The sequence below is a fragment of the Mycetomoellerius zeteki genome, unplaced genomic scaffold (genome assembly GCF_001594055.1).
Source record: "Mycetomoellerius zeteki isolate Tzet28-1 unplaced genomic scaffold, Tzet1.0 scaffold252, whole genome shotgun sequence".
In the NCBI taxonomy this organism is placed as follows: Eukaryota; Metazoa; Arthropoda; class Insecta; order Hymenoptera; family Formicidae; genus Mycetomoellerius; species Mycetomoellerius zeteki.
The window spans coordinates 985,059-995,472 of record NW_017257230.1 but is presented as its reverse complement, the minus strand read 5'-3'; the positions used below and the strand labels follow the sequence as shown (position 1 = coordinate 995,472).

The window sequence follows — 10,414 nt, the reverse complement described above, 5'->3', positions numbered from 1 at the left end:
AGGTTGCGTGAGCGTGAAGACCATATTTCTAACACCGTTGTGTAGCATTTCAGTGAAACATATGTTACTTCCTGCACACTTATTTCCTATCGTAGACAGGACATGCATCAATAAAATTATTAGGTAGCGTACAGTGAAGAAAGCTACTGCGTGTTGAAAGTCTATAAGTTAAAACTGCCTTACTGTAGTTCATATATAGAAATACAAAAGTATGTTATATATAATAGAATAATAGACAAATTATAAAATAATGTATGCTTTTCTCCAATACGAGAAAAATAGATAGTACATATGGTTTATTTAGAATCTCATAGAGAAATCTTTTTTAAATTTATTTCTTACTTTCTTATATCTAAAATATACATAAACATCTTAGATGTGTGTGTAGATCTTAGATGTAAAGAAATCTTACTATGCATGCATATATTTTTACGTTTTTAGAAGCAGTGAATATATGTTATAATTTATTAAATTTAAACACGCAGAGCTATTCGTCTCTCACATACACCGTATGCATCATGATAATTTTATTTATGTATACCCCATATGAAATGAAAAAACGCAAGAATACATGTTCTCGTACAATAACTCCCCTTTGCTACACCCTTTCATTACAATAAATACTTGCAAATGCGTGGAGAGTATTCATAACATAACGGCTCGCGGAAGAAGTTTTATTTCTCGTAATATATCAATTCGCAATATAACATACGTAGCATACCTCAGTCATGCGAAGAAAGGTAACGCTAAAAGAAGTGATTTCTGTAGTGAAATTAAGTTTGTTCCCAATTTGGAGTTGGCCTGAGCCACATAATGCGACAAAATTGAAAATGTTCTGTGTGAAACTGCATCATTGTTTGGGCATAATTGTAGTAATAAGTCTACAGATACCATTAATGTATGGTATAATAAATAATCTTGACGAACCTACTACGTTAACAAAGCAAGTTCTTATGTTGAGTAGCGTTGTTCACGCTATGTTTAATTTTATTTTTCATACAGTTAATTACCATCATATACAGGTAATCAACATTTATCTATTTAAAAATGCATCCAAATTAAGTAAAAACTCACGTTTTATTAGTTATTTCTATATATTAGTAACAATTATTTCAAGTAATTATTTACAGAATGTTACTTTCGAAATGATACAGTTTTATGACTTGATGAAATTACATGAAGAAATTGTGATTCAACGATACATTGACAAATGTATCACATTTCATGGTACATCTATATTTATTTTCTACTGGCTTACGTTCACAGCTATTGCAGTGATACCTACTTTAGAGCATCAACCATTTCCAACATCAGCCGAATATCCATTTGATGTATCCTATCAACCGTTAAAAGCAATAATTTTCATACAACAATCTATCGCCGGAATAATGGTAGCAGGACAACTATGTATAAATGTTTATATGGCTCTGTTGCTATGGTTTACATCGGCAAGATTTGAGATGCTGACTGAAGAACTAAAAAAAGTTACAAATGTCTATCAGTTGTTCGAATGTATTAAAAAACATCAAAAATTACTCAAGTAAATATCACAGTGATTGTCTTACGTGTGAATAATCTAGTTCAAAAATTTTAAATAATCCTGACGTAATGCATTTATTTAGGTACGCAAAGGAAGTCACAATTTGTGTTCGTCCTTTCGCATTTATAACTATATGTTGTAGCTCGGTTGGCTTAATAGTAATCTTTCTTTTGTTTATTAGTGTAAGTACATGAAACATTATATTACACACGTATAATTCTTTTTTTAAATTTATACATAAATACATAACAAATATCATGATCATCAAACATACTTAAAAATTTTAAATCATCTTAATACACATGATTTAAGCTGCGTTCCACTTAACGCTCACAACGCTCGTGGAATCATTTCATCGTTGTCGTTTATCAAATGTTAAACAAGGATAAACGATGCTCGTTGCGAGCGTTAAGTGGAACGCAGCTTTAGTTATTCGTTTTCTGTGCATTTGTTTTCTTTGAAATACTAAGAGCATCTAGCTAAATAATAGTCTCTCTTTCCCTAAAAAACAGTTTGACATTTAAAAGTCAGGTTTAGTGCATTACCTACATATCCTTCAATAAAGGTGATCGAGAGTTGACCTTTAACGAATAATCAGTCACGAATAATCCATCATGCATAGAATGAGCACTTATCTGTAGCTGAGAAATTTTTATTTTTTATTTATTTTCAACTAATTCTAATTAATATATTTAATTCGAATTTATATTGCAAGAATTTCAAACAAACTTTTAAAAAAATTGAAATTTAAACGATAATTTTATGCTAATACGCCAAACATTGCTCATGTTTGCGTTAAATGCTATAAATAATATTTAAAAATGTTATAAATAATACTCTTCTAATTAGTTGTAGTTTTTTTAACGTCATATCAATAACAAAATGCAATATACCTTCAATTTATACTCATTTATGCGTATTAAAAAAATGTTTAAGGCTGCGTTCCGATATTCACTGTCAGTACTGAAAATGTATAGTATACATAATGTGCACTATAGCTTTTCAATACTGACAGTGAATATCGGAACACAGACCAAGTTAATGAATAGCTCAACTTTTTGGACAGTCCATATCGAAATTTTCTTTTTTCTTACAGTTTGGAATATCAACTTGAAAAATATGAAATATATTTTTCCCTAAATTATTTTTATTTCAGAGCTCTGAATTTTAATATGAAAAAGTCATTTCTCTCATTTTGTCAGCTATAATTGTTATAACATTTATATACAATTTTTTTAAATACATAGGATGTCCGGTAAAGACCGTAACAGTGTTTAAAGATAGATTCTTGAAATCATTTTGAGATGAAAATCCTAATCAAAACGTCGAGGCTATAATTCTTAAATTATAAACATTTAAATTAGCGAATCATATCGCCTAAAATGCGCGTTTATGTAGGTGTGATTGGCATTTTATTGTACGTTTACCCATCACATTTGAACGTGCGAATTTTAGGCAATACGATTCGCTATAATTTTAAATGTTTATAATGCAAAAACTTACAAAAAATTATAGTCTCGATATTTTAGTACTAGCATTTTCGTCTCAAAATAATCTCGGAAATTTATACTTTAAACATTGTTACGGTTTTTACCGGACACCATGTATAACTTTACATGTTTTTTAAAGATATTATAGTATATATAGATATTACCTAAGAATTTTTGTATACTTGTAAAAGTGATGCAAATTAAGCCGGGATCCGAACAACCTATCAATGTGTAGTCCTTTACTACACAACAACTACACACTACTTAACAATACGATGATTTTCCGGCCCTGAAAAATCATAGTATATATTAAGGAATAATCTAAATATATAAGCAATATCATTACATTCTCCATTACTATATCCTTCATGTATTTATGCAAAAAAAAGTATTTCAATTACATAAAAAAATTTTGATAAAAGCATCAATCTGAAAATAACGTATATCAATTTTTAAATAGCATCAACCTGTATTGCTAATAGTCCAGTTTTTCGGAATGAGTATAATAGGTATTTCGGAAGTATTTATGTATACTTGGCCAGCAGAACATTTGATGTATATGGTAAATTACTAATTATTTAAATCTGTTACATTAAAATCTATTTTATTATACAAAATGTTTATTACTTTTATATGTTTATTATCTAGAGCAAATATGTCGCAGAAACAGCATTTCATATGCTCGAAAACAATCATTTGATTAAAATGTGGAAATGTCTACAAATTATTATAATGAGAAGTCAAAAACCAGTAACGATTTCAATACCTTGCCTTCTGCCCATATTGTCCCTTAATTATTTTACATCGGTAAGAAGATTACATTGCAAATTGGTTTAAAAAATTAATTAAGATTTACTAACATGTTTCAATTTATGTTAATTATTTATTCCAAGCAACAATTCGACGTCCTTGGACATCTTTGGACGCCCAAAATATGTCCTGAAAAGTCCCGTTGTCGCTGTATGTTAGATGCCTAAAATACGTCCCGAGAGGACATTGCTTGAACATTCTATAATGATGTTATTTACACAGATATTTTATAGGGATGTCCAAGATACGTTGCTAATATATTTAATTTTCAAATGCAAACAAACGTCAGCAAGGTCCAAGGACTGACAACTATCGAACAACTTTATATACTTTCATCTTAGAGTCCAATAACTATCCAGTATATCCTTCTCTTTCTCTCAATAACTTATAAGTCAGAAAAGATGAATAATTTCCGAATTATCTGTGCCATTCGGGATTGAACGATACTAACGATGTCTATTAAACGTCTTTGAATGATATATTATACGTACGAAAGGGATTTGGTTTGGACGTCCATATGATGTCGAATTGTTGCTTGGAATGTTAATTATTCTATACATACATATATGTATATCTTTATACATTAATATATATAAAGTGACAGCTTAAAAATTTTTTTAATTTTAAATTATTATTTCAAGCATTAATAATGCTTATATAAATATTATCTTTTATGTAATATTTTTTCATGTGTTTATGTATAAATATTATCATTTATGTATTGTAAAAAATTTATTTTTTCATTAACATAAAAAATATTTGTTATTATGTGTTACAGTATCTTTCAGCTATACTCTCTTATTTCACTTCACTGCGAGTAATGATGGACGATGATAACAATTAAATATACAAACACAGTTGAAATGCTTTTAATGTTTACACAAAAGTTTTTATAATTGTATAGTACTGTAGAAGTTTTTATAATCGTGTAGTTACTCAAATATAACTACTACTAATACTGCTACCCCCCCCTCTCTCCCTCTTTCTCTCTCTCTCTCTCTCATCTTTCTTTTAATTACCCCATTCATACTGTCATAACTCAGTATCACAAAAAATAAACAAAATAATTAAAAATAATTAAAACGATATCTACTGTGGACTACATTATATATTGATCTTTTCAAAAACAAAAGTGAAAGTTATTTGAAAAAGGGTTACGCGTCATCAATAGACGATGATAATGTTAAACTTTTTACTAATAATGTAGTATTACTATTTCCACTATTTTAAAGTGAAATTCCATGTATAGCAAAGTAACGTTTATTTCCACCTTTATTTCTAAAGCATTTTGATGAAACTAAGGTTGCATCAGAAAATTTTATCGTATGATGAATAATATCAGAAACAATTGCTACAGCGTGTAGCAATGATCTTCAATTACTTACATATTCCATGACTTATAAACTATTCACAACCTAGTATAGGTTGTGAATGGTTTATAAGTCATCACATCACATTACGTATAATGGTAGAAAATAATGGTGTTCAAGAAAAATTCTTTTATGCTTTCAAAAGAAAGAATTCAATGCCACAAGGTACAAAGTATATATTAAATTAATGCATTGAATACCTCTTGCGAGAAGTGTATGCTTTTTTTAGAATTTACAGTAAGAATTCTACAGATACTTGTGGAGTGTAAATCTAGGTAATATCGTTCATCTTGTGTAAGAATTACATCGTAGAAATATATTCGAGGAAGTCCATTAGAACTTCGTTTGTATAAAATTTTCTTCTATGTACATTCACTTATTGTAATACTGCAATTCTTTGAGCAAGAACTTTTTGGTATACGTTTCTCGTAACACATGTGTATGTGATATGATCATGAAGAAGAACTTGACATTAAAGAAGGTGATCGCCATCGTAAAGCTAAGTTTGTTCATAACATGGTGCTGGCCTCTTCCAAAAGACACAATTAAGCTTAAAATTATCTGTGCGGGACTATACCAATATCTATGCCTAATTTTAACTTTAGGTCTAATCGTAGGACTAACAAACACAGTTAGAAACCATCTAAATGATCCTCTCATCATGGCAAAATCAATAATCATAATATGTCCTATGGTGCATGTTGTTTGCAATATCATAAGCTGTAAAATTAATTCACGTCGTCTACAAGTAATTAGTATAAAATATATTTAATAAGAGAGAGAGTGAAATTTTAAAAGTGAAATATCGGATGTAAAATAAAACTTATCTTTTGAGACATGCTATTGCATGTATATTTTGCATATATAATACCAGTCTAATCGGTTTCAGTTGGTAACTTTCGAAATGGAAAATTTCTGTCAATTACTTAAGCCTCACGAAGAAGCAACTATTCAGCAATACATTGATAAATGCGTTTACTTCTACGGTGGCTCCATGCTTTGGATTTATTTAAGTGCTGTTTTCGTAATCACTGGACCTGTTACGCTAGATCAACCGTTTCCAACAAACGCCGAGTACCCGTTCGTCGTTTATCAGCAACCGTTAAAAAGTATTATCTTCGTGCATCAGTCTATTGTATGTTTTCAAGCTTCTGCTCAGCTATGTATGAATATTTTCATGGCTCTTCTGCTTTGGACTACCTCAGCGAGATTTGAATTATTAGTCAAGGAATTACGAACAGTCACCAATGTTCATGGTTTAGTTCAATGCATTCGACAACATCAAAGATTACTACAGTAAGTATTTAAAAATATTTATATTAGGCCTGTTCTTTTTCTATACCACAGAGCTGAACATCTTGCACGGTTTATTTTTTTGTCTTTTTCTCTCCAATGGTTGTGCTCAGCAAAAAAATTAGCTTTGCAACTGTTGTAAAATTCTTTAATATAATTCGTCTTATTCTTTAGTTTCTCATCGAATCTAAATGTATAAATCAATTATATTAAAGAATTTTACAACAATTGCAAAACTACTTTTCCAGCTGGACATAGCTAATGTGAAAAGAAGACAAAGTCAGATGAACTGTGCAAGAAATTTAGTTCTAGAGTATGAAAAAAAGAAATAGAATAGGCCTATTATTATAAAATTTTAATCATAGAGATGTGTAGATCAAATTTAAAATAAAATGTTCGATAAAATCCAAGCATAAACTAATTTAGAACATCTGTAATATTTATTACAGATAATTATAATAATGTTATTAAACATATATTTTTATAGATCATTATTATTAAATTTATAGACCAATATTATTAAATATATTTTTTTTCAAATAGTCATATTTTAATTTTATATTTTAAAGTTTTTACATTTTTATAAATAAATCTATTATAGCTTTCTGAACAAGATTTCCAATTTTAGAAATATATCACAGTTATTTTAATATTAAAAATGTCACTTTTAAGTATTAATCATATATCTATGATACATTATCTTCAACTGTATCTTATTTAAAAAGTAATTTTTTCTAAATTTACTCAGCAAGGTTTTATGATACTGTATTTTCTAAACTTTTGGAAAAATTTATACGTAAAAAAACAAGATTATTCACTATATACATTTATTTTAGATATGCACAAGAAGTGGTTGCCATAGTTCGCCCCTTTGCATTGACAACTATAAGTCTTAGTACTTTTGCATTAATAATAATCGGTCTCATTTTTATTACTGTGAGTATTATAATGCACGTATTATTAATAATAACATTGTTCAAACGTTTTGTAACTTCAAATGTGTGTGAAAAAGAACTAATTCTCTCAATTTTACATTCGCGTTTATTCCTTTTTATACTTTATGTGTTATTTATTATCATTCGCATTATAGCATATTCTCTGGAAATTAATTAAGCTAAAAATTTTATAATAAAAATATGAATGTTATATTACTATAATTTATGAATTATAACTCCACCAAGAATTCAATTGATCAAAATTAATGTATTCGCAATCTCTAATAATTATTAAAATTTATATTTTTATAAAGATTTATAAAATTATTTTGTTTTTTTAATAGGGCCAACCAATATCAATAAAAATTCAATGCGTTGGTCTTGCTTTTAGCGGATTATCAGAAGTATTTATGTATACATGGCCAGCAGAACATTTGATTCACATAGTAAGTAACTTATAAAGAAAATTACTTTATTTCAATTATATTATGATCGTTTGATATTTTTGCAAGAGTGGTGAGATAATCCGACAAGCTGCTTTCGATACGCAGTGGTACAAGCAACCAGTCGCTCTACGAAAATATCTACAAATAATTATGTTCAAGGCTCAAAATCCAATAGTTATCACAATACCATGCGTTATGCCTGCATTATCTTTAAATTATTATGCATCGGTGAGGAAAGAGTTTGAATATTGTTTTGACTTTGATCATGCACATCAATCATTTGGACAAATCATTCTTCGCAATCCGATACGTAAAACAAGTTATTTCTTATAATAATTAGTTACATTGACCGTATATAAATACAGAGTGTTTCAAAATTCGCGCCCGTGAAGTACAAGACATGATACTTTATGCTAAAACCAACAACTTTTTCCTTTAACAAAATTACATTCTATAAATAATTTTTGCGTTTATTCGTATAATTTCAATCTACTCTCCTGCAAAAACTACTTTGTCAGACGCTAAAGGAGAAAAAGTTGTTTTTTCTAGTAAATAAATGAAGTATCACGTACGTCTTATATTTCACAGGCGCTAATTTTAAAACACCCTATATATGGCAAATATTACTTTTAAAATTATTTGTCTTTAACTGATAGTTAATAACTAATAGCTAATTTATTTTTAAATGACATATAAGAAAAGTATATATTTCAAAATCATAGAAAATTATATTAAGCAGTCATGTACTCATATATACCAATTTCCACATATACTTCATTTTTCAGATAACTGTTATGTTTTTTCTCCAATAAATCTCATTCTAATGAAAGACTTCTAATGATTTATAATATTTAGATGTTAATGTGCATAAATGAAACGTATTATCAAACTTTGAACTAGTTTTGCTCATAATCATTATTTTATTTACACGTCAGTTATTTTTTATATTAATATTTTAGACATAATATTATGATTATAATCTTGTCAAAAGTATTTTTGATTTCGTGCGTACACTTGCATGTGCGTGCGTGCATGTGCTTACACAGAAGTATTTTATATCAATTAGTAATGCTTATTATGAATAAATTTATATAACTTTCATAATTTCTTGTTTGTTTATAATTTGAAACTAATTTCATTAAATATTATGTATATTATTCAATAGATGTCAAAGTGATTTTTCTAACACAAGTTATTATTATTACATAGTTAACAATTACATAATACACGCACATAAAATTTTTGTAAAGTAAAAGTCAAGAATTATATTAAGTTATTATTAATGTTACAGTATTTATCGACTGTATTTTCGTACTTCACGACACTACGAATAATTATGCAAAATGGAGAAAATGAAGAATAATTTTTAAAAATTCTTCTTTTGTAATATTAGAGAATTTATAAAGTATTATATAGTTAAGGAGTTAAATAAAAGTAGTATATAGTTAAGGAGTTAAATAGAATTAATTATCATTAGATTATAACGTCAAAATACCGATTAGTATTAGCATTAATGAGAAAACATTTATTAAAAAGAATAAAATCTTTTCTCATAATTATAATTATATGACTCGACTTTAATAATTATATAATTGTTTAACTATTTAACAAAATTTACTATCTTAAAAACCTTTTTACAAGTTGCAATTATCTTGCAATTTGCAAGATAATTATATATTTATTCGTGTAAGTTCAAATATATGTGTTTACTTGTACAAATGTACTTTAAGCACAAGTAACACTCCAAATTAATATATAATAAAAATATAGCCCAAGATTAAGAATATCTGCTACAATTCTTTGTAGCTTATTCATTTTAAGATAATAGAGAATCATAAAAAGTTTTATATTCATTTTCTATCATAATTATATAGATATATGTCAATATAAAAGTATATATCTGATACAATTTTTCTGATCCATTATTCAATTTTTTTTGTCACTCACCGATCCGAAGCGCAACGGGTGGAGTTATCTGCCACGTAGCTACGATGATACTATAACACAAAAACATAAATTCAAATTAAAACAGTTCTTCAAAATGATCAACTTCAAATGGTAATTCTTATATCAAACTTTTTATTCATCTTTCAATTAAATATTATTTTTCATTCAAATAATTATATATTTTCCGAAAAAAGATCTCCACAAAAATAAAATTTCAAATAATTTCTTCTTCTCTGATTATTATGTTTAAATAAACGTAATAAAACAATTCGAGAAAAAAATGATTAATTTTACGCAAGTTAGCAATAACGCTTACCCCAAAGTTGCTCCACCGATGCATGATGCCTCTTCTAGGCCTCCTCCTCCTCTCTTTTCATCCTTCACAGATTGTCACAATTCCTCTTCAAGTTGCACTTGTATCAACACAATTATAGCACACACACAACACATTGATCTGAAACACATACAAAAAATATAAATATATAAGTATATAAATATAAATATATAGCATAAAAAAATCAACCAATGAAAGTCTTTTTATTTCATGGAAAAAAAGTAGGAATGCACCGGATCGTAAAATTAT

General features: G+C 27.8%; 2 protein-coding genes across 2 annotated transcripts; both read left to right on the top strand.

The window, feature by feature from the left end:
- Positions 1 to 728: 728 nt before the first annotated feature.
- On the top strand, positions 729 to 4,684 carry LOC108723888 (uncharacterized). Its single transcript, XM_018449916.1, has 5 exons — positions 729 to 1,022; positions 1,131 to 1,448; positions 3,491 to 3,592; positions 3,679 to 3,837; positions 4,619 to 4,684. Exons 1-5 carry the CDS (start codon positions 729 to 731, stop codon positions 4,682 to 4,684), a joined length of 939 nt encoding a protein of 312 aa, XP_018305418.1.
- Positions 4,685 to 6,114: 1,430 nt separating this feature from the next.
- On the top strand, positions 6,115 to 9,235 carry LOC108723887 (uncharacterized; the record flags this gene model as incomplete). The annotated part of the gene is made up of 5 exons (XM_018449915.1): positions 6,115 to 6,506; positions 7,340 to 7,439; positions 7,783 to 7,884; positions 7,951 to 8,112; positions 9,176 to 9,235. Coding segments are annotated over exons 1-5 (816 nt in total), but the record flags the coding sequence as incomplete, so codon positions are not given.
- Between the last annotated feature and the right edge of the window lie 1,179 nt (positions 9,236 to 10,414).